Source organism: Hyaena hyaena, unplaced genomic scaffold, assembly GCF_003009895.1.
Source record: "Hyaena hyaena isolate Hyena2069 unplaced genomic scaffold, ASM300989v1 scaffold_208, whole genome shotgun sequence".
In the NCBI taxonomy this organism is placed as follows: Eukaryota; Metazoa; Chordata; class Mammalia; order Carnivora; family Hyaenidae; genus Hyaena; species Hyaena hyaena.
This window is the reverse complement of record NW_024080839.1, coordinates 2,109,377-2,136,667: the sequence shown is the minus strand read 5'-3', so window position 1 is coordinate 2,136,667 and position 27,291 is coordinate 2,109,377. Positions and strand designations below refer to the sequence as shown.

At 45.4% G+C, this 27,291-nt stretch overlaps 1 protein-coding gene across 8 annotated transcripts; it reads left to right on the top strand.

The window, feature by feature from the left end:
• The first annotated feature begins 229 nt into the window (after nt 1-229).
• MAX (MYC associated factor X) lies at nt 230-25,809 on the top strand. Of its 8 annotated transcripts, none has more exons than XR_005530215.1 (7): nt 230-525; nt 1,254-1,280; nt 8,884-8,991; nt 22,934-23,057; nt 23,319-23,399; nt 23,535-23,635; nt 24,326-24,414. XR_005530215.1 is itself a non-coding variant. In XM_039242114.1 (5 exons), exons 1-5 carry the CDS (start codon nt 490-492, stop codon nt 24,511-24,513), a joined length of 483 nt encoding a protein of 160 aa, XP_039098045.1. In that variant the 5' UTR covers nt 240-489; the 3' UTR covers nt 24,514-24,606. The 8 variants fall into 8 exon arrangements, 4 of the variants coding, with proteins under 4 accessions (XP_039098047.1, XP_039098045.1, XP_039098046.1 ...); XR_005530216.1 differs by having other exon boundaries at nt 23,535-23,619; nt 24,326-24,409; XR_005530217.1 differs by having other exon boundaries at nt 23,535-23,623; nt 24,326-24,406.
• The last annotated feature ends 1,482 nt before the right edge of the window (nt 25,810-27,291 follow it).

Genomic DNA, 27,291 nt, shown 5'->3' with positions numbered 1-27,291 from the left:
GTGGACTACGACTCCCAGCAGGCTTCGCGCCTCTTCTCTCCGCCCCCTTCACAAGACACGCAGGCGCCCTAGGCTCCGTCAACAGGCTGGGATGGCGACGACCGTACGCAGTTCCTTATGGGATTTGTAGTTTTTCTGGCTCCAGCGGAGCCGTCAGTCAAAGGGACCACAACTACAAGTCTCGGCGGCCCCAGCGTGACGGGCCCGGTCACGTGGCAGGGGGCCGACCTGGCGTGCGTGCCGCCGTTGATCCGGTGCTGCAGTGAGGAGGTGGTTCTCGCCCGTGTTGTGTGTATGTGTGTGTGTGTGTGTGTGTGTGTGTGTGTGTGTGTGTGTGAGTGAGTGAGTGAGTGAGAGAGCGAGTGAGTGAGTGAGTGAGTGTGTGTGTGGGGGGGGACTCGGCTTGTTGTTGTCGGTGACTTCCCCCTCCCCTGCACCCCTCCCCCTTCCCCGCCGCCGCTGCAGTGGCCGCTCCCTGGGCCGTAGGAAATGAGCGATAACGATGACATCGAGGTGGAGAGCGACGTGAGTCCTGGGGCTTCTTCCTTCCCGTGCGGGTTGTCAGGCGGGGACAGCGGCCGGGGCTCTCCGCGGGGCGAAGGCGGCAGGGGGGCGGTCAGCCTCCTCCTCTTCCCCTCCCCCCCCCCTTGACTGGGACCGCCTCCGTCGCGCTCCCGGCTCGCTCCCCCCGGGCTCCTAGCCGGAGCGGCCTTCTGGGACTGGAGGTGGGGAGGAGACACGCGGCCTTTGGGACCCCCACCTCCCCTCGTGGAGGAGGGTGCTGCAGCCTCCCGCTCCCACCCTGTCCCGCTCAGGATCCGGGAGACTGGGACGGGGTGCGCCTGGAATCCCATTGTCCGGATTCCGGGGAAGGGGACGACGCTCAGGACCTGCCCCATGGGTCCGCGATCACCCTTTTCCCGTGACCTGCGGATCCTGGGGGGTGAGGGAGAGCGGACAGGGGTTGGGAGTGCCTATATACCCCGAGCTGGGTGCGAGGGGAGGAGGCAGTGCTCTAAACCCCCTCCGGCCGAAGTCGGATCCCGGAAGGAGGGGCGGCGCTCGGGACCCCCCTGCCCTGCTACCGGATCCCGCTGGGGGGATGTCGGCGTGGGGTGGGGAGACAGGGAGGGGGGTCGGGCGACTCCCCACCCGCCGCTTCCTCCGCCGCCGGCATTTTCTTTCTTATTATTGAATGTGAAGTGTAAAAATAACTTCTATATTTTCTATTTTTTTTTTCTCTCTTATTCCAGGAAGAGCAACCGAGGTTTCAATCTGCGGTACGTCTCCTACTCTCCATTTCATTTTCATTTCCGTTCAGTTCTAGTCCTTTTTGGGGTCAGAGAGAAAAAGATTGTTCTATTATTTTTAATATTGTAGTAAAACTCTCCTGTTAACCGCTAAGGTGAGGCGGGGCCTTGTTCTGGGGTTCTAGGTGGGGGCGGCGGGTTTGCAAATCTAGACTCAGGTGATAAGTTTCAGTGACTGTAGGTGAGTGAAAGGAGCTGTTTGCAAAGAAATGAATTGGTCAGTAGTTTTCAGGTGGGGGATCTAGCTGTCACAGTGTGAGTGTAAAATGAGAAATGTGTCATTCTGAAGTCAATTGTATTATTTGGGGGCAAAGTTGTCAGATTTACTTTGGAACATGTAGGATCTAAACCATGTATGCATAGTTGTGTGAAGCTGAAGCCACATGCTAAAAATCATCTTTGACCAAAAGTCATGTGATTTCTATACGCCTATAGAATCTAGCACAACCTCGTATTATTGTAATGCAGAAATTCGAAATGTAGAGGAGTCAAAGGTTGAATATGAAAGTGTTACAAACAGCTTATTGTAGCCTGTTTGAGTTGAAGGAGAGGTATAAAGAAAATAGAAAACTTTTTGAAGAGTAGCATTGCAGAGGTAGATTTGCTAAAAGGTGGTGGTTGAGACCATACAGTGTTATCAGTAATTTCTCAGGGTTTTGATATTAATGTTCTCAGGAGATGTTCTGGGTTTAGATAGACACTAATCTCATGCTTTTCCAGCCTGGGACAGTACTGTGGGTGTTTCATGAATAGATTAGAGGAAGAAAAAAAGAATAGACACAAAATAAATCAGAGTCAGAGGAAGAGAAGTACATCAGAGTGTCTTAACATTTGACAGATGGGAACAGTACAGAGTTGGTAGAATGGGGGGTCAGAAATTCAGATGCCTCTGGGGGTCCCAGGCAGTAAGGTCATCAGGAATAAAATAGAGAGCAGAGATGAGGACTAGGGCTCTGGAGAGCACATGTCTTTTCTGAAAAGACAGCCACCAGACTCCAGTGGGTTGTTGTTATGTGGGGAGTGAGGGCTCACTGTTGCCAGATCTTCCTGTTGGAAGAAAGATTAGAAATCCAGATTTTTTTATTTTTCTGATTTTTGAAATGTTTGGGGACCTGTTAGAATTTGCAGGGTGCCACTTTGATGCCTCTGGTATCACAGGATGAAAGCATGTCCTCTTCCTTGTACCTACTATTCATTAGAGCAGGCAGAGTTTCTGCAGGTTGTCCAAACAGATAGATAGGCATGAAGAAAAATGTTTATTGAGAGCTGATGTTTCCATAACATCTGGAGTATGCAGTTGTTCCATAGGATTTTAAAAATCATCCCTGGGTAATAGTCACAAAAAAAGATTTTGTTTGATTTTTCCTTAAAGTGTTGTCAGATACTTACCTTTACACATATATTTGGAAATTCAGTTCCTTTTTTTAGTTACTGTTACCCTTAATGGTGTGAATGTGGAGTTTCACGTTTGGGACCCAGTCTATGTAAAACATTTTTTTTCCTCCAAGTTTCCGGTTATAAAATATACCCCAGGGCTTGATCAAGGTTGGAGGATAAGGATTGGTTAGGCCTCCTTTGTAGAAACATTATTTGAATTAGAATTACATTGGCCTTCCAATGAGTGAAAGTTTTCCTTGTGAAAGTTTGGCTTACAGTTCTTGAAAGCTTTTCAAAATATCCATCCACGTAGGTATTGATGTAAATTGCTTCATTAAATTATTAAAATGTTTCCACTCTCCTAGAATGCTAATGGCATTGTTTTTCCTAGATATTTTTAGTTTGGTGTTAAGGTGCCCAAGATCTTTCTCTTTGATTTTTGGGAAGTGGGCAGTGGGAGTGGATTTGACTCTGTTTTTAATTAGACACATCAATTTGCTGAGACTTTAAAAAAAATTTTTTTTTAATGTTTGTTTATTTTTGAGAGAGAGAGAGAGAGACAGAGCATGGGGAGGAGGGGGCGGAGATCAGAGACAGAGGGAGACACAGAATCTGAAGCAGGCTCCAGGCTCCACTGTCAGAACTGAGCCCTACATGGTGCTCAAACTCGCGAACCGTGAGATCATGACCCAAGTCAAAGTCAGGGTCACTTAACCAACTGAGCCCCTTTTTGCTGAGACTTTTAGACATTATCTGGCACAAAATAATCAAAATAACATGGAGAGATGAAGCAATAGATAAATTTTTATGGTATATCTAACAATTATTGTGAACAAGTAGGGTAAAAAGGATTTTGGGTGTTTGTTTTCTGTGACATCAGTTTATTTCCTGCCATTTAGTTTAGATATATAATATATATATTTTTTTAATTTGGAGGAAACTTTCTTAAGCTTTGTGTTAGTTCAGAAAAGGATGTGGACTGTGAACAACCAAATATTTAGGACCAGAAGAACTTTTAACAAGTTATTTGGAAAAGGTTCTGTGGGTCCTAATGTAAAAGGAGTCCCTCATTTGTCTTTTGGAAGGTCACTAACAATAGTTAACAGCCTTACCGTGTAAGAAATCTAAGATTCTCTGCAAGAATAGTTAGGAAGTGAGGCTAACTCTAACAGAAAGTGAAACTGATTTGATAAATATTTTTTTTCTGTTGCCTCAGTGCAAACGGAAAACAACTTAAGCTTTGTTGAAGGAAATAACCCCAAACAATATTTTTATTACTAAATTGTATACATCTCACCACCCCACTGATGTTATCTTACTCTTTTTTGGAGGAAAATAGCTACATTTTAAAGAAACTTTTCTGGGACAGGTATGTTTCATACAAAGTAAATCCTTTTATTTCTGTTTGGGAAATTACTTCTGGAAAACAAATGAAAGTAGACGAGAAATGTAGGGTTAGTGTGTTAGTCAGGAAACTGAAGGCATATTATCCTTCATATCAGCTGAATGTATTAGAGTTACAGCATATCTGTTAAGGGGTGTAAAAACAGATCTATGCAGTTTCACCTGTGGACCTTCCTCATGTGAAATATTTTTAACTTCTCAGCTCTCTGCTTCATTAGGAATTGTAATCTATTTAGAAGGAAATGAGCTTGGTCATCTTTGAGATTGGAATTTACTCGGAAGCCACTTTCTCTTTTACCTGGAATTAGTTGCATAGCAGAAGTGGCACATGCTACATGTAATTTGTGTGTGCTTCAAGTGATGACAGTGGTGCAGAAATGTCAGACTTCTTAAATATGCCTGTTTGTTAGAGTAAAGGGTGTTCTTTTTTAAGATGCCCGTAATGGGGAGAATGTTGATCATAGAATCCAACTTGGTTTTCAATTAACATTTCATGACCAAGGCATTTTTACTCTTTCAAATGGCTATAGTTTGATAGCATATTTGGATAATAGCATTCCCAAGTTCTTTTAGGCACCAAGTGATACAAAAAAGAAAGCCTTAAAATCACATGAATTTAGTAGATTTTAGAAATGGATAGCAGGCATTTGGCTTCTAGCAGGAGAGGTGTTGGGAAGTTAAAATTTATATCTTCCTATTAAGGACCGTAGTGATTTCTCATAGCTGCCCATTATTTCATGTTGCAGTTTTCTTGTTGATTAAAGTGAGTTAAGTTGCTTAGAAATTCAGTTTTATTTATCCTGTCTGCTTTCCATCAGAAGTAATAAATAGATCTTTTCTGATGAGAATTTTGAACCTGTGTTTTTTCCATGTTTGTGTTTAATAAGAATAGCTTATTAATAATAAGGAATACTATCTCTCCTCTAAAATGCAAACTTTGAATTTCTTAAAGGCAATAAATGTTTAGTGGGCAACTCTCAGTATATGCTAAGCATTTTTGGTATTGGGATTAAGATTGTCCTTATAGATAGGGTTAGATGTCAGGTAGCCTGAAAGAAATGGCATCGTTCTCGAAACCCTTGTGTGTCCTTGAATAATGGAGCATTTATTTCCTCGTGCTATTTGCCTACCTAGATCTTGCAGGAAATAAGGCTGCTAACTGATGTAAGGCCTTGAACGAAGATGCATTCTCTATGCAGTAAGTTGGAAGGAAATCATTTAAAGAGATTCCCCTCGATTTTGAACAGACCTCCTTAGCTTGAATGACCTCCTGCCAGTTTAGCAACTTCTTGGCTAAAAAAATAATGTTTGCTTTCAACATATAATAACACTTAAGATACATGTGCTTGTTAGTGTCAGAGGTGGACAAATTGTAGGTGAAGATTTTTACTCTGGCTGCCAGTATGGAACGTTTGGTGGAAATAAAACTGAGAGGCTGAATAAAAACCTTGGCAGAGATGTCAAAGCTGGAAGCGATTTGGTGCTGGAGTTCCTGTTGAGCATCTGTGGGCCACTCTTCAGTATCGCACAGCCCTTTAGGATTTCTGTTTAGCCTGGGATGCCCTGAAGGAAAGGTTTTTTGGCAGAAATTGCAAATTGAGTGTAGTTGCAGACTGGCAGCATCCAGCTACTGCTCCTATAGCATGTAAGGAGGAAGGCGCTTGTGGGCCTGCTGAGCAGTCCAAGAACACCTCTCCTGGCCCCTTGGATTTGTGCGGCACCACTCATTGTCATTCTCTGACATCTCAGTGTGGGCAACAGAAAGCTGGCTAATTTCTGAGTTGGGCTTTATTTAAGACACACAGTTGTTTGGCCCTTCCCATACGCCACTCCCACCCCCACTCCCCCCCCTTTTTTTAACTAGTTTTGAGTTTGTGGGAGGATCTCAGATGCTTTACACTGGAAGTCTTTGCCCTGTTTTTCACTCTCAACTCTGAAATCTTGGCTCTTTTGGAAAGGGTTTCCAGCAAGTGAAGACTGTTAACAAAGCAATGATAAGCCTGGCAACTGGCCCTCCATTTGGATGATTTAGAGTGGGGGGCAGGGGAGCATTATTATCAAGCTGGATGGATCTCTGTGGTTTGGAAATGTTTCCCGAACTGAATTCTCAGCCTTGTGTAAAGGTTTTTCATATGCTCTTTCAAGCCACTAGAGGTATCATTTAGTCTAGAGTTGCCTGGAGTTAGGCATGTTAGTTCTTCATATTTTTAACTTGCTTTTTTAGATGAGGCCTAGGGAGGAGAAAATACATCATTGCCATTGTCTCTGAAAGCTTTGAAATTGACTCTGGTTCAGAGTAGCCGTTTGGGGATGGTCATGGCCGCAGGGATTGGTCTAAGATTCTACCCTTCTGCTAGTTAAATTGGGCCTGGAACCACCACAGAAATTCCATCCACTACTTCGAGAACAACAGTCCCCAGCCTAGGCTTTCTACCAGGCAGTGGACTGTTGCCTTTCCTTGTTGAGCCAACTTCTCAAACTTGGCTGGCTCCCCAGATGAGAAGCCAAGATTTCTGCTGATGGTCCACAGCCAAGTTCACTTAACAATCCTCTAACCAAAAGACTTGTCCATTTGAGTCCTTTCAGGGCTCAGTGAATGGGGAGGGGGTAGTGCATTGTGGGGATGATTTTGGTGCTAGATTATACCTAACTCCACCCCTCTAGTGCAGACCTGAGTGAAACCCAAGTTCAACTTGATTCTAACCTTTTAAGATTTGCAGGACTCTCCCAGAAAGAAAACAGACAATTTGGATTTTATTTGTATCAACAAGAGGAATTGTGGGTAAATCTGCTGTCACTGCTTCTGTGCACAGCTCTTAAGCTGGGAGGAGGGCCAGGAATCAGGGTGATTTAGTAGACAGGAGTATCTTGGGCTGCTGCTGGAGACCAAGGCTGGGCAATTAATTTGCATGCCAAGTAAACCATCTTAGGGAGTATGTAGCAAATGCTGGAGAGGCAGGTAGATGGCAGATGCCATTTAGGTATGGTCAGTGCTTTAGGTATGGTCAAGGTTAGAACACAGCCCACCTTACCTGTGTAGGTGACTAGAGGAGACAGTAAGTTAGAAAAGGAGTAGGTACTTAAATATGTTTAATACCTTCAGGTTATTCCGTACTGCTTGCTGTTAGAAGGCATTGGCATTCCTGTCCTAATGCTGTGTGATGCGGCACACCTACTTCCAGCCTTAAGTTATCTGGTGTCCAAGCTTGATCATTCCCTCAGTTTCCCCGTAGATTTCATGTGTCATTGCAGTTCAGCAAACACACTTTACCACGAATTCAGACTTTGACAAGATTAGGAGGGTGTTAGAAGTGCCCAGGCATTCTCCCTGAAGATGAGTTGCCGTGCCATGTAGAACCATGGCCATGGTGAGAAACAGAACTGGAGGTGAGGGGTTGTGCTTGAGACACCAGGAAATGACTTTGGTTACCACAGCTGCTCCCGGCCTCCTCTTCCTCTGTAATGACTCAGACTTAGGCTTATATAGTAGAATTCTAAGTCCTTTGATTCCCAAGACTCTTGTCTTCATAGATTTTTGTCTATGTATCTTATCTAGTACAAGGATTCAGTTGAGGCATTCTTGTGCAAAGCCAAGTTATTTACTTTTGTTGCTTCATATCTAAAATCCCTGGTGTTCTGTCTGGGTAAGGCTAAAGCTACCCAAACTTTCCATATACAGACTCGCTCTTTGGGTAGCTCAGTGCAACCTTGTGTATTCATGGTAGATTCTCAGAGTATATTATACTCCATAATTCCCAAAGTGTGGAAGTGAACAAGGTTCTTGCTTTAGAGTAAGTTGTCTGTCCATTTGGAGGAAATGCCCTTTTATTAGGGACCTGCTAAAGCTCTCTTGCAGTGCCCACCAGCGCTCTCTTTTGCCGGAAGCCAGTGTATTTTGCTACTTCAGATTTGTCGCCAGACTTTGTTCCTCTCCAGCTGATAGTGCTTTGTGATGTAAGCAGGACAGAATAAAGACTTTGGTCCTAGGGTATTTAGATACTGCCAAATAAGCTTGACCTGCCACAGGTGCCTGAGGAAATTTATTCAGCTCATGGGGGTGTCAGATGATTTGCTGTCTAAGAACAACCTTTCTGGCACAGCCTGTGTGAGGGGAAGCCCTTGGCAGGATGGCACTGTGGATCTACTTTAAAAAACAGGAACTCAATGTGTTTGGTGTCTTGATCAGCTCTGTCATAATCTCAGATTCATGCATCTGGGTTTTCTAGGGGTTTTAGTTTCTATTGAATGGTTTGGTGAGCAGGTCTTAAACTAGTCCATTTTAGCAAGCTGGAACCCAGAGCAGACTCATGGTGATGGGTTTCACATGGAAAGAACTACACCAGTGACCTTAGTCCTTTCCTGGGCATCCACCATGGGGAATCTTTTACAGTGGGGGTGATCACATTTTATGAAGGGGGCCCCCCTGGAGCTTTTCCCTGGTCACTTCCTAACCGTGGACTGGCGGCTGTTCTGTCACATAAGTAAGTTGTGGGGGAAGACTGATGTTGCAGGAGAGTTACACTTTGTCCCATGAATAACTTTTATTTTACTTATGCATGAGCTGGATGCATCGAGCTACTTTGGATGTTCCTGTCGCAAGCCTTGCTCACCCCTTTCTCCCCCTTTAGCAGATCCTAATTCTGGAGACTCCTAACTGCCCACCTCGGCCAATCCTTCCCGGCCCAATCGCCAGGGACAGCGCTGACAGCATATACTTCCAGGCTATTCCCCACCACCTGTACAGAGCAAAGGGAGTGACATTGCTAATGTGCTCTTTCTCCCATTCTTCTAGGCTGACAAACGGGCTCACCATAACGCACTGGAACGAAAACGTAGGGACCACATCAAAGACAGCTTTCACAGTTTGCGGGACTCGGTCCCATCACTCCAAGGGGAGAAGGTGAGTTTATGGAGAAAGCTGATGGCCACACCTAACTTGGAACTTGCCGTGGGGCTTACCGGGGCACTCACCTATTTGGAAAGAAATGAAATCAGGTATTCCGGTTACATGGTTTCCTTACTTTTTTGATTCCTTGGGGTATCATCCCACACCTACTCTGTCCTTAGCAAACAATGACACATGTAGTGGAGCTGCTTGTAAGACGTTCGTAGGAATTATCTTTTAAAATCAGTATTATTTGTAAAAAAAAAAAAAAAAAAATTACTCCTTCAAGAATTTATTATAACTATAGTATAGACAGGAGCCCATAGACGTTTGGGATAACACTAAGGATTTCTGAGGTTAGTGATTACATAGGCCTCCGTGAGAGTTTCTTTTGTATGGTTCAAAGTTAGTGCTTATTTTAAATGAGACCTCGCAGGTGAACCAACATGGACACCAGTTCCCAGTTCCAACAGCTGTTATTTCAAGGCATGTAAAGAGCATGTTAAGCTATGGGACAAAGGACCTAAGGAAAGAGACCTGTTCATATGAAATGGAGGGAAAATGGTAACTGTTCTTCTCCTGCTTCCTTCCACCCCACTGATGGCCTTCCAGAAACTAATGTTTTCCCTGGAGAGGTAGGCACCAGCTGTTTCTACATTTGAAAAACAAAGTTGGAAGCTTTGAGTAAAAAGCATATGGGTTGGGGGTCACTTCTTGGAATTTGGAAAAAACATCTGTTTGCACAGTTAGTTACATCCTGAACACAGAATGTAGCCAGCTGCTCTCAGCAGCAATTCAGTGATATAAATGGCAGACTGGAAAGAGGACCTATGTTTTTTTGTTCAGTGATACAGTGTTTAAAACAGCTATTTTAAGAAAAATCACTGCTCTCAGGTACACCTCCCATGGCTCTCCTGATTTAGTTCTGTGGGTTGGGGTCCTAATTTTGGTTATCCAGAAGCAAAGTTGGAACCATTATAGTTTCACTTTGTACTGTCACTCTGGGAAATCATGTGCTTTATGCCTTATCTGAGGTGTGGCCTTCTATGTGACTGAAGCGTGGAGTAAGTCTGACCTTCATAAAAAAACAAAACAGGCCATGTGAATACCTAGTATTGCAAAACTAGAATTTGTCATGGGTTAGGCCAACTTAGTGTGGACTTGGTTTAAGTGTCCTTGAACTGAGGTGCTTACCTAGAATAACAGCATTCCTAGACACAACACTGTCTAAGCAGCACAGGAGATCTTTATGATGGAGAAGGCAGACTCATTCTTTTAGTCAAAGTACACAATGCAAAGGATTATCTCTTGTGCTTGTTTGAGCTGTTGACAGTCACTGCTCACTCATATGCCATGGTATCGATTAAAACGGCTCTGGTGAACTAAATGGAATGAGCTCCCTTAGGTCTCACATCTAACCACGAATGGCGCCAAGGCAGTGTCTCCCAAGAAGTGGCCTGGGGATCACTCACGTCAGATTCACTACTGAATCTGCCATTCTGGAAGCAGACCTTGGGATTTGTATTTATAACACATAGTCAGCTGATCCTTAGACATTCTTAAGTTTGAGGACACTTTGGGAGAGGTTGGTCATAGAAGCTCAGCTATACCATTTTCTTTATCCAGCCTATTTTATATTGCCGTAATACTCTTCAAGTCCTTAAAATCACAGTATCCTAAATCCTGTGTCTCCTTTCTTCAAGGGAGTTGACAGTTTGAATTTGGTAGCCTTTTAAAGTGAGTAGTCATTCATTGTGGCCAGTTCATTTATTCACTCACTGTTCATCAAATGCTACATGCCGGGAACTGTTCTAGATACTAGGGAGACAGCAGTGAACAAAACACACAAGCGGAAGTGCTTATTCTGGTGAGGAAAGATAGAAAATGAGCTAATAACATAAAATATATATAGCCTTTCAGGCAAGTGCTATGGAGAAAATTAAACAGGGAAGGAAGGTTTGCAGTTTTCAGTAGGCCAGCCAAAACTGACTGGCGGGGCAGCATTTGAACAAAGGTTTGAAGGAAGTGAGAAAGACGGAACCATGCGTCTGTCTGGTGGTGAGCAGTCCAGGCCAAGGGAAGGCAAGTGTAGTAGCCCCAAGGCAGGAACCTGGCAGCACTGCGGGGCCTGTCCAGAGCAGAGGCCACTGGCAGGGCTGGAACTGCAGGGATGGCGACAAGAAACGAGGTCAGAGAAGTAGCAGGACTAGGGGACAAGAGCGGTCAGGGGCCAGGTTATGTGGAGCCCATTAATAAAGAAAGCCCTAGTGTGGGAATTTACCAGGTGCCTTTCTAATTTCAGAATCCTGTTCTGTGTTCTAATCCAGATATTTCACATTGAGTATGAGAAAAGTAACCGGGAGCCCCTTCTCATCTGAATTCCACCATCTGCAGTATTTTTCTTATCTGCCAGCATTGTTTTATAGAAGTTGTAGGGAAAGAATACTTTGTCTCTCAGTCTTCCCTCTGCTTGTTAAATGTTTGATTTTTTAAAGTATAGTATTTGAACCAACGGAAATTGGCTAATTCTTGATTTGGATTGCAGTAATTAAGGTTGTGACATCGTACAAATAATCGTGAGTTTGGGGGAGTTTAGAGTGGACTCTTGTGGGAAGGCCTCCAGTCTCCCTTGATTTGAGCATTTTTAACTTCCAGGTGACTTCTCACTTAATATTAGAATCATCTGTTGTATGTGTCCCAAGGCTTTTGAGTTTTAAAGCGAAACCAGTACTGAGTGAATTGGATACTAACCTAGAATGGGGGATACTTCTTTAAAAAAAAAATAGCTTTAAATGTGAGACCCAAACTCTATCCTCTATTTCCTTTATTTCTACTGTTAACATCAACATTGTAAAAAGTGGTCACCTTCTGCGTAAGTTAAGAAAAAAAAAATTAGCAATAACCAGCATCTGTGTCACAACGTAAAAGTAAGCACAACAGTTCTCTCAGGTACTATGCTAATAGAATTGGACATTTGCTATTACTACTGCTGCCATCATTACTGAATCAGAGATGAGGAAGCAAGCTTGAGATCATGATCCCCATCTGTGGTTGGATAAGAACTAGAACTCAGGACTGCCGATTGCCAAAGTCAGTCTGTCTGCCACAATGGAGGGGTAAACAACTTGAGGACATTTTGAAGAAATCTTGCTTCAGTACTTCTATCTTGTCCCTACATTGGGAGCTCCCTCAAGTCAGAGCCACTAGTCTTGGCAGTGTGTCATACAGGGTTTATTGCTAGACTGCTGTCCCCAGAGGTGGCACGTGTACATGTCACTGAAGTGCAGACAGTTGAGGATCAGTCCGGTCTGTACATTTTTCCGAGTCCACATAGCTTCTCCGAGAAATAGACGATTATAGTCAGTGGTCCGTTTGAGTTTTGCCATAGGTCCCAGTGTTAGCAAGAAGACTCTTGAACTCTGTTGTTTGAGTTTCTTGTTTCCCATGTAGTTCTTAACTGGACATTCCACAGGGAAAGATGGGATGGAATTAGGACCATCAGCGGTCAGCCAGAGCAAAGGAGTAACAGCTGTTCTATAGGAAGACAGTACTTCTCTTGAACAGAATTATTCTTTGTTTTAAGGGCAGTAGGTTGGGTGCTGGGTAGGGTTACCCAATGGCTCGCTGGCACTGAACTCACCCTGTTTATGTGGGTTCAAGACCTGGTGCCAGCCCATCAGCTTGCCTTCCCATGGGGGTAGAATTCTGCCCTCCACCCGTTAAGTTAGCCCCAGCATCCAATAACACTGTCTTCTTAGCGTGGTTGACTTTAGTGACAAAAGGTTCTATTGCAACATTGCCATTTGTAGAAGTTTGTAGAAATTTCTCATCTTTTAAGTCTCTTCCTAAATATGTTGATCTTAATGTTTAATTGTCTCTGAGACCCTTGTGCTATGAATTTCTCCGTTCTGGATAGAGCCGTGTTAAAAAGAGAGAACATAACCTAAGATGCAAATAAAACCGGGGTTTCTTTTAGTGAGCATTAAATTCAGAATTCTTTCCTTTTGGATGAGAACATGAGGGCACTGCCCCAGTCAGCTCCCACCAGAGACTCCGGCACGTGGTAGTTCCCAGTATATAGCCGTGGAGTGAGAGTGCCAGCAGAAACCATGGGCTTGCTCAGTACTTGAACAAAATGGCATCAGCCAGCATGGTTGTGCTCACCTGCTCAATTAAGACCAAGACCTGTGCGAGTGCTGTAAAGGTGTAAAAGGTATAGTGTCTTGCTCCCTTGTTGGGAGAGAGGATTATATGTAACACTTAGCAATGATAAGGTAACATGCTGAGCATCAAATGAGAGGTTAAAATACTGAGCTAGTCTGTTTCATTTCCATTAAAGCCCGCTTCCTTAACATGGTAAGGTGTCTATCAGGTAGCTCCCTTATAACAGGGAACCTGACAGTTCTTACAGCTGAAGGTCAGTCTCCTGTTAAACTCACTCAGCACTGTGACCAGGGCACTTATCCCAGTAGTAATTGTACATATGCTTGTACGGGTACTTAGTGAATGTCTGTGCATCTCCCATACTACACCGTAAGAGGTACCATGAAGGCAGGGAGAACAGCTTCTGGTCGTATTGCTTCCCTCAGTGCCTGGCACACAGTAGGGTGCAGAGTGAGTATTTGTTCACTGAAGGAAGGAAGCCCCCTGGCCACATGGTACTGGGAGAGGCTGATCCTGGTTGGTACCTCATAAGGCATGCACTTCATTCGGCAGCACTGTTTCTACATCATATCGGGGCTGTTGAAGGGATTATCTTTTAGATGAAACGTAAGCCACAGCCCCGTCCATGTCACCGCCTTGCTCATTATTACCTTGACCAGACTCCAACCTGGGTAGTGATTTTCTTCACAATTAGGTTTTTCAAAAATTTAATTGTCTACCTTAAATTTGTTGTCCGTAGTTGCCCAAGTCTCCCTTAAATCCCTGGGTTTAGCAAATGTAAGTGTATTGATTTATTGAACTCTTTGTAAACTGTATTTCTGTGCTACTGAAAACCTTCCCAGGGCTTTTCAGTGCCCCTCAAGGTAAGAACTGGCATTTTATGTTCTCTAAGGTGCCCGCCTTGCCCTCCTGCTTTCTCTCCTCCTTCCCTGACTGTGGAGCAGTGTCCACCCTCCTCTTCTTCCCCAGGAATGTCATCTGTTGGAGTTCCTTCCTTTTCTCAAGGTCTACCTCCAGCCTTTCCACCCAGGTGACGTCAGGGTTTTGCAGTGAAGAGGCCCACTCACAGGGCTCCGCAGCCTGTGCACTCTCCTGCTGGGGCGCCTCTGTGTCCTCCCTGCCTGGGCCTGTCTGCCTGCCTGCCTCCACGGCCATATCAAGCAGTTCACGGACCCGAGAACCCCCCAGTATCGCTCCTCCATTGGCCCCAGTGGTCATGGGCCTCAGAGGACCTTTCCTGCGTCTCCTTCTCTCTGACCATCCGATCACCTAACTAAAGGGTGTGTTTCTTGAGAGCAGAAGCCTTGTCCATTCTTCTGGAAGTCTCTGCAGTGCAGAGCAGGGGAGGGTTCACTTCTGTGGAGAGAACTAGAGAGCCAGGAAACTGTACCTAATGCTTTTCCACCTTGAGATTTGAAGGATACCCAGCTGGTTCCTGGGACCTCCCTTCAGCATTTCTTTTTCTTTTTTCCCTGAAGCAAAATTGCAAACATTTTAGGAAAATGGGAAGAAGAAAACCTCCCCTTCCTCCAGCACACCTGTAGCCTTTCCTTTGTGCTAAGATTTGAAGACAGGTGTTGCCCAACAGATGTTTAACGTGAGCCACAAATATAGTTTCAGTGCAATTAAAAAAATTTTTTCTACTGTTTATTTTTTGAGAGAGCGAACAGGGAGGGGCAGAGTAAGGGGGATGGAGGATCTGAAGTGGGCTCTGCACTGACAGCAGCGAGCCTGATGTGGGGCTCGAGCTCACCAACCATGAGATCATGACCTGAGCTGAAGACAGATGCTTAACTGACTAAGCTACCCAGGTACCTCTGCAATTAAATTTTCTAGTTGACACAGTGAAAAAGTAAAATAACAGATGAAGTTAATTCTAATAAGGTATTTTATTTAGCCTAGTATGCAAAAACAAGCATGACTTCAACAAAATCTAGTATGGGTTATGCTTAAAGCACAGCTTAATTCAGTCTAGTCACATTTTCAAGTGCTTATTAGCTATTTGGACAACCATGCAGTTCAAAGACCTATCTCCCCACTGCACACCCCACTTTAATATGACTGACATTGGGTACCATCTTAAAGTGAACATCAAAAGAAACTTGCCTTTTTAAATTCTCCCCCAAAAAGCTGCTATTATGAATCCATGGAATATTTGATGTAATCTAAGAAGCGAGGAGATGATGGTATTACCAATCCTTGTATTCCCTTCTGGCTTCCTGGTCTGTATGCTTTACATAGAGAAATGTTACAGCTTGCTCTTTTTACATACCATGCTTTTTGCCCGACTGATGAAGTGTTCATGTTATGTTTCTGTTGGCCATTTAGGTTGCTTCCCATTTTTTGATTTTACAAATAATGTAGTGATGACCATTTTGTTGCAGGTTACTGTTTCCATAGAATCGATTCCTAAAAGTTGGATTACTAAGTCTAGGAGTAAGAACATCTGGGTTTGCCGTGTGTTGCCAGATGCTTCCAGAGAGGATTGTTTTCATGTCTTCATTCTTTCATTTCTTATTCTTTAAAGCAAATTCAAAAGACTAGTCTTTTGACGGTGTTTTGAAAGTACTAGTATTACCATCACTGGAATTTTTTGAAGAGGGGGAATTAATTTAGTAGGCAGAAGGTATTAATTAATTTTATATTTTGTTTATTACGTGGGAGATTAAATCCTTTTCCACATGTTTATTTACTAGTTGTATTTCCTCTTTGGGGAATGTGTGCTCCTGACCTTCATGGTCAGAACTTGACGAATAAGTGTCACACCCTCATTTCAAACTACCAAGGGCACAACATGTTTGAAACATGATTTGTGTTGACCCTTAAACAAATGTCTGACTCCTGGCTTTAAGCCTCTTAAAAGGGTATGATAACTCTGCCTTCCCATAGTAAGCAACAAAATGGTCCTTCAGGCTGGGGAGGGCCTGGCAGCAGGGAGCTTTGAGGGTGGCTCTGATCCCACAGCCTCCCTTGTTGGCATCGATAGGGGTTCCATTTTGGAATGAACTACTTCAATGCAGGCCCAGATTTATGTGCAAATTCTTTAATTTTTATTTTTAATAGATGGCTGTTCAAATGGAAATACATATAGTCTTTGCCCTAGCTTTCTTTTTACCTTAATATGTATAAAAGCTTGTGCAAGGTGTCAGAAAATAATGGTTTTGTTTCCTAAAATATGTAGTCCAAAACAAATGTCAGTTAGTGAGTCAGGCAGTAGTTCTTTTTTCATTCCTCAGAACGTGGCCTTTTGGTTCTTGAGGGAACAAGGCAGTGGTAACACCTGATTTTGACAGTGTGGAGGAAAAGTGATAAATACAACTAAGGTGATCACTTCTCAGGTCAGGGTTAGAACCCCAGGGACTAGCAATGGTGTTCCTAATGTGAACATTCTAGCACTACTCTCTCTTCCTCACCTTTCTCCACCTGCTTTCTAAACAATGTGGCTTTTTACACACATCCAGATTACTGTAATAAGCTTTCCATCTCCAGAAACATGTGGAACTCTTGCCTTATATAAAAAATTTTGAGAGCTACTGCCTTACATGGGATTTAGTAACCTGGGATTTTATCCTCATGTCAGTGTTAACTACTTCAAGAAACGTTTGGGGCCCTTAAGAAGCTTCTAATTAGAATGAAACCGTTGGGTTTGGATCCTTTTGTGACATAATGTAGTCTAGTTGCTTCTTGCAACACATGAGGTGGGTGCACTGTGTTCCCAAATGGAGTTCTATTCAAGAGGGGGTCTCAGGAAGCTGGGTTGACCCTTTCTTCTGTCTCCTTATTGCTGTGGCACAAGCTAGAGAAGGGGCAGAAACTTGCCAGGCCCCTTGGCCACACCACACCGGGTCTTTGTCCATTTTGGTTTTACCCTTGTTAGGTAATGAGGCCAACCACACTGCGCTGAGGCTGGCATTTCCCCTCCTCTGGGGTCAGGTTCAGTCAGTTCTCTCTCAAGCTGTCTTGCATCCTCAGGCTTTTTCTGTTTTCTTCTTCTCTGCTAGAAGCCTGTTTGGTTTTTTCTTATTTTTAAAAGAAAAACAGGGGCACCTGGGTGGCTCAGTTGGCTGAGCGTCTGACTTCGGCTCAGGCCATGATCTCACAGTTCGTGGGTTCGAGCCCCGTGTCGGGCTTTGTGTTGACCGCTCAGAGCCTGGAGCCTGTTTCCGATTCTGTCTCCATCTCTCTCTGACCCTCCCCTGCTCATGCTGTCCCTCTCTTTCTCTCAAAAATAAATAAAACATTAAAAAAAAAAAATCTTCTTCAATGCTATTGTTACTACAAGCTACTTTTTTTCATTTTTTACTTTTTTTCAACCTAATTCTAAAAAACTAGTCTTCAGCTTCAGCTCTGTCCTTGCACTCATTAACTGTGCAGAGATGATTTCCCTAAACTCTGACTCCTCCAAGGAAACCATCGTCACTGGGTCTGTAGTTACGTCCTTGTAGACAAATCACATGACTCTTTCATAGTCCTTTCCTTCCTGCTCAGACTCTCCTCTTTGACCATGCTGTCAATGCATTTCTGTTCATGTATTTTATTAGTTCCACAGTTTCCTCTGTGCTTCCAAAATAGAGGTGGCCTGGAGGCCTGGGTTCAAATCCTGACTCTACTACCTACTACTAGGCAAGTTGGAGCTCTGTGCCTCAGTTTCCTCATTTATAAAATCGGGGAAATAATACATCAGAAGGTTGTATGACGATACCTGGCTCATAATAACACTCACTCAGTGAGTGTTAGCTGCTGCTGTGATTATCTTCGCCATCATTTGTATTGCTGTAATGCAACTGGGACTTGGAATAGGACCCAGCAAGGCCATCCAGTGAGTTTTTGCACGGCTCCCAGAGATGAAGGAAGAACACGAGGAGCCACTTTGCATTAACTCACACCATCATGTAAGAGGCCCAGGACCTCTTTGGTCCCCCCAGCCACAGCGTGTGCTGTCTCAGAGCTGTGTCCAGACCATTAAAGAGATCGCTTTCTGCTCAGAAAGGCAGGATCAGAATTAGTGCCTCCTAACTGTAAAAACAAGCAGGGAGAAAAGTGTCCCCGTCCCTACCAGGCATCCAAAGGCAGCAGTCCATCTGTGACACATTGACTTACCAAGTTCTAACAGTCACTCATGAACAGATTGCTGACTCAGTTAACCGTGCGTTTCAAAAAACAGAAACCGAAAGTCCAGGGCCATTCCATAGTCCGTGCCCTAAAGCCCGGGGCTGCTCCACAGTCCCACCATAAAGCCCAAGGTTCCTGTCAGTTTCTTTCTTTTTTTTTTTTTTTTTGTATTTTATTTTATTTTATTTTATTTCTATTTTTTTTAAACAAATAGTTTATTGTCAAATTGGTTTCCGCATAACACCCAGTGCTCATCCCCACAAGTGCCCTCCTCCATGCCCATCCCTCCTCCCCCCACATCCATCAGTCCTCAGTTTTTGTCAGCATTCAAGTCTCTCATGGTTTGCCTCTCTCCCTTTCCCCACCATTTCCCCCCTTCTTCTCCCCCTTGTTCCTCAGTTAAGTTCCTCCTAATCCTCCTATACATGCAAACATATGATATTTGTCCTTCTCTGCCTGACTTATTTCGCTCTGTCAGTTTCTTTCTTATTCACATAGTAGAAACTCCTGAAGCCACGAAGGGCCTGCCCACACCTTAATCTTGTGGCCGGGCCTGTGATCATATGGTTTAGAGAGCCAGGAAGAGGGGATTTTAGATGTCTAGCATTTTCTCATTTCAACCTTTTGCTCTCCCTCCAACCCCTCAGACTAGGTAAATGAATGTAAATTTGGGAGAATTAACATATTTTGTGCTTTAAGTTTTTCTTGTTGGGTTTTACTTGCTGAGTACTCTGGGAAGGGCACAATAAAATTAAATGAACCATTCTTTTGGACTTGCTAAGGGGTGGCCTGGGTTGCTTCTGCTTTCAGCAGGGGATAGCAGAAGGGCCATGCTTAGCCTTCTGGAGGCCTTGAGCTGGGTGTATACAATCCTGTCTTCTTTGGGGACCTCTGTGTTCTGAGCATCTGTGAATTTTATCTTCACGTAAAAACTGCCATGAAATGGAAACTTGTGCCACTCACAGGATCTTTTTCTCGCTTTGGTTTGTTGTGCTGTGCTTACTGCTCACTTTCACTTCATGGTTTCATGTGTAAACATGTGAAGAAGAAACTGGTCGCACACGGGCTGCTACTCAGCGTGGCATTTCATTAAGAGTCCTCATCAACCGTTTGCAATCTTGCTTCTTTCCCCTTGTCCCAGCTGCAAATGAGTAGTTAAGTAAGGGCTAGTGTTGATATCTGGGAACTGTTAGTTGAAAAAATAGGCAAACTTAAAGAGAGACTTCCATGTAAATATGCACAGAAACTGGGTCATTGATGGAGTGCATAGAATTTGGAGGGCTGGACTGCTAGGAATTTACCCAAGGGATACAGAAATGCTGAGGCATAGGAGCACATGTACCCCAATGTTCATAGCAGCACTCTCCACAATAGCTAAAACATGGAAAGAGCCTAAGTGTCCATCAACAGATGAATGGATCCAGAAGATGTGGTTTATCTATACCATGGAATACTACATGGCAATGAGAAACAATGAAATCTGGCCATGTGTAGCAACATGGATGGACCTTGAGGGTGTTAATGCTGAGCGAAATAAGTCAGGCAGAGAAGGACAAATATCATATGTGTGCACGTATAGGAGGATTAGGAGGAACTTGACGGAGGAACAAGGGGGAGAAGAAGGGCGGAAATGGTGGGGGAAAGGGAGAGAGGCAAACCATGAGAGACTCTTGAATGCTGACGAAAACTGAGGACTGATGATGTGGGGGGGAGGGGGGGATGGGCATGGAGGAGGGCACTTTGGGGATGAGCACTGAGTGTTATGTGGAAACTAATTTGACAATAATTTGTAAAAAAAAAAACTGGAAAAAAAAATAAATGATATATTTAGTGCTAAAAAAATAAAAAGTGTGTTGTATTTTAAAGTTTAAAAAAAATAAAATAAAATAGAGCATTTTTATATATTTACATAAAAAAAAAAAAAAAGAATTTGGAGGGCTGGTTGGGATCTGAGAGCATTTCTAGCCAGATAAGAAACAGCCACAGAGAGGGGGGCCTGGGTGACTCAGTCGGTTAAACCTTCCCCTCATAGTTTCAGCTCAGGTCATGATCTCACCATTCCTGGGATTGAGCCCTGCATCGGGTACTGTGCTGACAGCGCAGAGCCTTCTTGGGATTCTCTGTTTCCCTGTCTCTCTGCCCCTCTCCTGCTCACGCTCTTTCTCTCTCTCTCTCAAAATAAATAAGCTTAGAAAAAAGAGCCACAGAAAGGTGATGTCTGTAATCACAGAGTGCATTAGTGACAGAGCCCAGAATGCAGCTGTCTCCTGGATGCCTAACCTCTTCCTTGCCCCTCTGCCACCTCTCCTACAGTGCTGCTTTTAAAATCCATCTCTAGGGGTCCCTGGGTGATTCAGTTGGCTAAGTATCCAACTTTGGCTAAAGTCATGATCTCATGGCTTGTGAGTCCGAGCCCCATGTTGGGCTCTGTGCTGACAGCTCAGAGACTGGAGCCTGCTTCGGATTCTGTCTACCCCCCACCCCCGCTTCTCCCCCACTCACAGTCTCTCTCTCTCTCTCTCTCTCTCTCAAAAATAAACCTTAAAAAAAATTTAATATCTAGTGTCCAGAGAAGCAGAATGTTTTCATTAGTCCTTTCTAATTACGTGCCTTTTTAAAAAAATTTTATCCCCTAATAATTAGACCTAATAAGTCCCCTTCAGCAGAAATGGGGAACAGCATCTGAAGTAGCCTTGCAGCCAGAGTCGCAAGCCCCCCTGGCAAGGTACTCTCCTTCTTCCTACACACCTGGCTCTGTCTCCACTCTCAGGCCCTTCCTGTGCTATTCTCCCTGCCCAGAGTGACCTGTTCCCACAGATGTCACCCTGGGTTATACTAGGGTTCACTGTTTCAAATAGGAGTGTGCGTGTGTGTGCCTGCGCACACACAGAGGCCAAGGCCCATGCCTGGCACACAGTAGGTAATCACCCCAGCCAGAAGCCATCTTTGCCATGGCCTTTCTAGTCTGTACTACTCAAGTTACACTTGTTGGTTCTGCCCTGTGATTTGTCTGAGTGTAGATATATTTATCTCCTCAGCTAGATAGTAAGTAAGCTTCTGGGCTAAAGAAGTCATGATTAATATGTTTTGTTTCACCACAGTGTCTGCTCAGTTCCTTGCACATAATTTGCACCTGATAAAAACGGTTAAACATGGGGTGCCCGGGTGGCTTAGTCGGTTAAGTGTCCGATTTTCACTTAGGTCATGATCTCGCGGTTCGTGGGTTCGAGCCCCGCGTCGGGCTCTGTGCTAACTGCTAGCTCAGAGCCAGGAGCCTGTTTCAGTCTGTGACTCCCTCTCTCTGACCCTCCCCTGCTCATGCTGTCTCTCTCTCTCTCTCCTAGAAATAAATAAAACATTAAAAAAATATATAAAAAAAAAAAACGGTTAAATATGAACAACTTCCTTTTGAGGAAATTGCCTTAAGCAAGCTATAAGAGGAAAGCCTGGAAATTCTAGTACTTGTGAGGACTGGTGAATAAATCTAGGTCTTGCAAACTTCTCTGATACCCAGCCCAGCCCGAGGTATATAAATTGAGATTGTCAGGATTTAATACACGTGGATTTAGTTCTGCTATCCTGGGTGTGGATGTTTTCTTTGCCTTTTCCCCCCGCTGTTGTGTTCTGGTTGTCTAGGGCCTGCCAGGATCGTAACACACAGTTGTCGAGTCCTGCCCTACCCTGAGTAAGAAGCTTTGCTGCTGCTCAGGGGCCTCATGCCAGGAGTGCCACACTCAACTTCTAGGCTAGCCTGCCTTGGGCATTAGTCCTCTTGGCTTTGGACCATTCTACCAGTTTGGCTAGCTGACTGCTTGGCCATGGGTATGTCTGGCCAAGTCTGCAGCCTGGAGGGAATCTTCCAGGCATGTTTGGCCTTCAGGGACAGAGTAATCTGACATCCATTTTAATGGCTTATCAACTTGTTCCTCTAACAGGGCAGTGCCGAGGCTGCCCATGGCCGTGGTTAAGGTGTGGTTGCTTCCTGAAATGGCCCAATCTCCTGTCCTTCCTGTGTTGACATCAAGCTCTCACAGCTTTCACAAAAGTCTCTTCAGCCAGGAAGGCTGAAATGGTGACACAGCAGCACAGCTCAGTTGGAAATAGTTAACACAGTCAGGGTTCATCTGAAATCTAGAGACCCTGAGGAAAAACTTGGAGCCTCCCCCACTTCTGAGCTGGCTCCACTGAGATCTTGCTCTTGTCTCACTGCACTAGCTGCCTGTAGTCACGCCCTAGCAGAGAGCGAGTAGCCTGAGCTCTCGGCTAAGTAGCATTTTAATGTTTTCAGACAGCCAGACTGAAGACTTGAAAGCAACCTAAAGAACCAAAGGGGATGGGAGGAGTATAAGTCCAGGAGTCAGATGGATCCGAGTTTGAATCCAGGCTCCACCACTATCCAGCCGGTGACTTTGACTAACCCAGTAAACTCTGAGCCTCGGGTTCCTGGTGGGGGCTGCCTCTCAGAGAGCGCTGCTGCGAGGTGAGCTGTGTAAACACTTGACACCGTGACGGGCCCAAAGAAGGCTCTTGGCAGCAGTTCCTGTATTTCCTCAGCCTTGTCCCACCTCACCCTCCTGCTTCCATTCCCCTGTGCTGCTGTCGCAGAAAGGCATGGTTTCCTCCTCACCACCTGGACTAGGTCTTTATTTTGTTCCCTTTGCTTTTTTTCATATTGCAACAGGCATCCCGGGCCCAAATCCTAGACAAAGTCACAGATTATATCCAGTATATGCGAAGGAAAAACCACACACACCAGCAAGATATCGATGACCTCAAACGGCAGAATGCTCTCCTGGAGCAGCAAGGTGAGCACGTGGGCCAGTGGGGCAGCGGCCCTGCTGTGCTCCGGCCAGGTCAGGGCTTCGCACCTGGGCCTGCAGAGTCAGAACCAGCCATGGAGCGCGTGCTCATAAGTGGCTGCCGCCCTACTTCTTGGGCCTGAATAGTTGAGTGTTAGAACCATCCTGAGGAAGGACCTGAGCCGCCAGTGAGGGAACAGTGGAGTCTAGGGGTTGGACATTCGGAGACTTTTTTCTGACCTGATCTCTCCCCTTCCTGGGACTCAGGTGCCCTGCCTGCAGTAGGGGTCACACCTGGCATCAGGTGTCTCAAAAGTGCTTTGAGGTCCTTGGACTGGCGTGTACCGTGTAAGTACCAGAAACTCCAGGTTTTCAGGGACAGCGAGCCCTCCCCTTTGTCAATGGTAGTCCAATCAGGGCAGCCTATGGGCCAGGCCCATGCTGTTCTCCAATGCTCACACCCGCCTTTTCCTATAACCACAGGGGAAAGCGAGAGCTGATCAAGTTCTTTGTTCCTGGGGAATTCACTTCTCTTCCTCCCTCATGGAAGATGCAAGTAAAAGGAAATGCAAGTAACCACCTGGGTTAGAACACCTCAAATAAAATAAAACAAAATAAGATAAAATAAGATAAAATGAATGCGTTGACCTTCCAGGCTCAAGATGAGCTGAACCCCAAGGGATGGGCAGCGGGGGGCAGCAGCGGGTTGGTTACTGGGCCACACAGCCTGCATGTAGGGGCTGTGTGTCAAGAGGCCCAGGTATGCTGTGTGTATTGGTGACTTGCTTTCAAGTGTCCAGCTTGTCTTTCCAAGTGGATCTTGTACGAGAGCTAAGCCAGAACTTTTCTTTGGCTGACACATCTTCTGTCATCCCTTCCTGCTGTGGTGTGGCCTGCACACCCTTGTGGAGCCTGGCATTGCCAGGCCAGCTTCTCCTCTGTCATTGTGCTGCTGGGTCCCATGGGGGCTTATGCTCCTGTCTCTACACTCGACTTCCATGGCAGGACGGTGACATCACTAGCCCTCTCTTTAGGGTTGGGAGACATTGCAGAGTGGCTGGCCATGTCCACTGGGCCCCCAGGTCTGGCTGGGAAAGGATGAGGGCAATGAAGTGTGTGGGTGGAACAGGCACCTGAAGGGAGTTACTTCTGAGCCACCCTGAGCCTTGGGGGCCAGCAAGCCCTTCGGAAGAACAGGCTGGACCCTGAGCTGAGACTCGGTTGCTCCCCTAGTCTCCAGAAGGCTGTAACCTGCCCACTTCGTTGCCTTTCAGTCCGTGCACTGGAGAAGGCGAGGTCGAGTGCCCAACTGCAGACCAACTACCCCTCCTCAGACAACAGCCTCTACACCAACGCCAAGGGCAGCACCATCTCTGCCTTCGATGGAGGCTCAGACTCCAGCTCGGAGTCGGAGCCCGAAGAGCCCCAAAGCAGGAAGAAGCTCCGGATGGAGGCCAGCTAAGCTCCGCGGGGCAGGCCAGCAATACAAACTGTCTGTCTCCTCCATCGTCCCATCCTCCTTTCAGTTCATCCTTAGAACCCTCAGAACCATTTAAGAGACTCTTTTTTTCCTCTTTTTTTTTTTTTAATTTTATTTTTACGTAGAAGCTCTTGGACAACAGCTCTCGTTCTCCTTCCCCATTTCCACCAGTTTTTTTTAATGTTTCCCTTCAGGGATTCCCTGTCCCCACCAGGAATTTTTAAACCAAAATACCCCAACTTGGCAGCTTTTTCTGTGGAGGACAGACGGCCGGCCGGACCTCTGAGCACATGGTGTCCTGACCACCCACCAGCTCCTCCAGCCCTGCTGGGCACGTGCCCGAAGGACTCCTGTCCCTCCCAGGCCACCCTCACCTCCGTTTGATAGACTTTGTGAATCTGTGGACTGCTCTACTTTAAGAAGATGACCGGTTTGGAGTAATCAGAATTAATCCCCCTTCTTTTTAAGGATTTTTTTTTTCTAAAAAGCTATTTATCGCTCCTTTTGAAAGGCCAGATCCTTGAAGAAGTTTGTGGTATAAAAACAAGTGGGGACAGATTTGCAGCACAGTCCTTGGCCTGTTTCACTCCTGCTTCTCTCAGCCAGCTTTAGGGAGGGCTGCGTGACACTTGTGTGGTATGTGGGGGACAGCGGGCAGCAGTGAAGTGGTAGCCTCCAGGGGGTGGTAGGGGGCGGGATAAGGAGGGAGGAGCGGGTCAAGTAGAGGTTTTGTATTGATGGCCAGTGATAATGTTTTGATATTTATTTCCTGCTACTGAAATTTGAATCTGAGTGAATTGTCCCTATTTCTGATGATGTCGGTATTGCAAAGCGACAGATTCATAAAGTAATGATCAAATCTTCCTTTCTTTTCGTGTGTATTTCTAAGAAATAGAGCCAACTGATTTTGTATGTAAATACCAAGAGCAATTTACCTGGTACTAAACCCGCACCCCAGTGCGGACCCTTCCCCACCCTGACCCCGTTCCTGTTCAACTGTCCTGGGGCCCGTTCCCAGGCTGTGATCCAGCCCTGGTCCTGGCTGCGGTCAGCAGATCCCAGTGAAGGGTTTTGTGTGTGTAGGCCTCATTTCTTTGTCTTTTTCCTACTCCGTTCCTGGCATTTGCTGATTTCTAGTGTGTAGTCAGTCTCAGTCCGTGTTTGATTCCATTCCATGGAAATAAAAAGTATGTTGTACATACTGCCCAAGAATTGTCTTGCAAGTTAAGGCTTTCCCCTTTACTATAAGACTATAAATAAAAACTTATTTTATCCTTTTTGGTGGTGGTGTCTTCTTGCCCTTGCAGAGGCCAAGACAGTTAGGGGAGGAGCCCTCTGGAGGCCGCGGGGCCCCTGGGGAAACCTGAGAGGGAAGCAGAGGTCACTTATGTGGGCTTGCCAAACGGAGAGCTCCTCTGAGCCAGACAACCCCCTTTTTGTTCTACAGGCTCAGCTCAGCTGGGCCGGCTAGGGGGTGGGTAAACCAGTGGTGGTGACTTTGCTCAGTGGATAGAAGCTTTTACAGTTCCAGCAGGGATGGGGTTAACCAGGGCACCATTTCTAGATACAGCTCCCACTAAATAAATGACCCTTGGGGAATTGGTAGCCCAGAGCTGTGGGTTTGGGTTTCTCCTGACAATGAATGCCCAGTTCAGAGGTGACTGGTATTCTCTAGGTCCATTGAGTTTCTAGAGAATTCCACCACAGAGGAGGCAGCGGAGCTGCCAAGGCCTGGTAGTAAAGGAGGCTTCCACAGCATCAAGTTAGCTCCACTTGGCCTCGGGACCAACACTGGCCTGAACTCACTTGACTTTGAAAAACGAGGAGAGTTTATGGCCAGAACACAGCCCAGCTTTGGTTTTCCTGTCTGGCTGAGAGGAAATACTGCTATTCCTGGACCAAGGGAGGGAGTGAAGTTAAATCAGTTCTTCTATTTGTCCCTCTCTTTAGAATGGTAGTGCAGGGCCTTCTGCCAACCAGATGTCAAATTCACAGTGTCCCTTTTTGGTTAGTAGGACTTGACAAGTAGGCTGTGTTTCTACAACAGGCAGTTTGGAATGTGACCAAACCAACCCCCCCAAACCATGACTGCAGTTAGGAAACCAAGGATACCGGGAGAACGACATCCCATTTATTAAAGGTGCTCCTCTCTTAAGACAGGAAAGAGACAAGAATAAGAAAATGGGAACAAAGTCGGGTGATTTAATAAGCCCTCAAAGTTAGCATGCCTTCCTCTCTTTAATTGCACTTTACCGTATCTCTGTGTATGTCCGGCCTCAATTATAAACCTCATATGCAGTTGGCTGGATCAAGGTGGGCCTTAGAAACAAGCCGCAGGTGAAGCTGCGGTTCCAATGTGGAGGGAACACGCAGCTGGGCGCCCAGGAGGCAGGGGAACAGAGCGAAGACCAGTCAAGCCAGCGCGACGACAGGTGATGTCCCTGAGAGCCAGCCCTGGCTCCAGGATATTGGCTTTCAAAGAAGTTGAGTTTTAGGTTTCTCAAAATTTCAGTAAACCAGTTGGAAGAAAAGGGCTACAACGGATCTCTGGTTCCTGCGAAAACTTGATCTACCTAACTGACATGCGCAGACTGGCAAGTGGTGGAGGAAAGCTGGGGCCGCCGGGAGCAGCTGCCTGGAAAGGAAAGCAAGGTAAGAGACCCAGCGAGATCGTGCTTGCTACAGGGAATAAACCAAAGTCATGGCCAAGTTCCTTCCGGTCTGTCTAGGAAGCTAATATATGTACACCCCCAGGACATT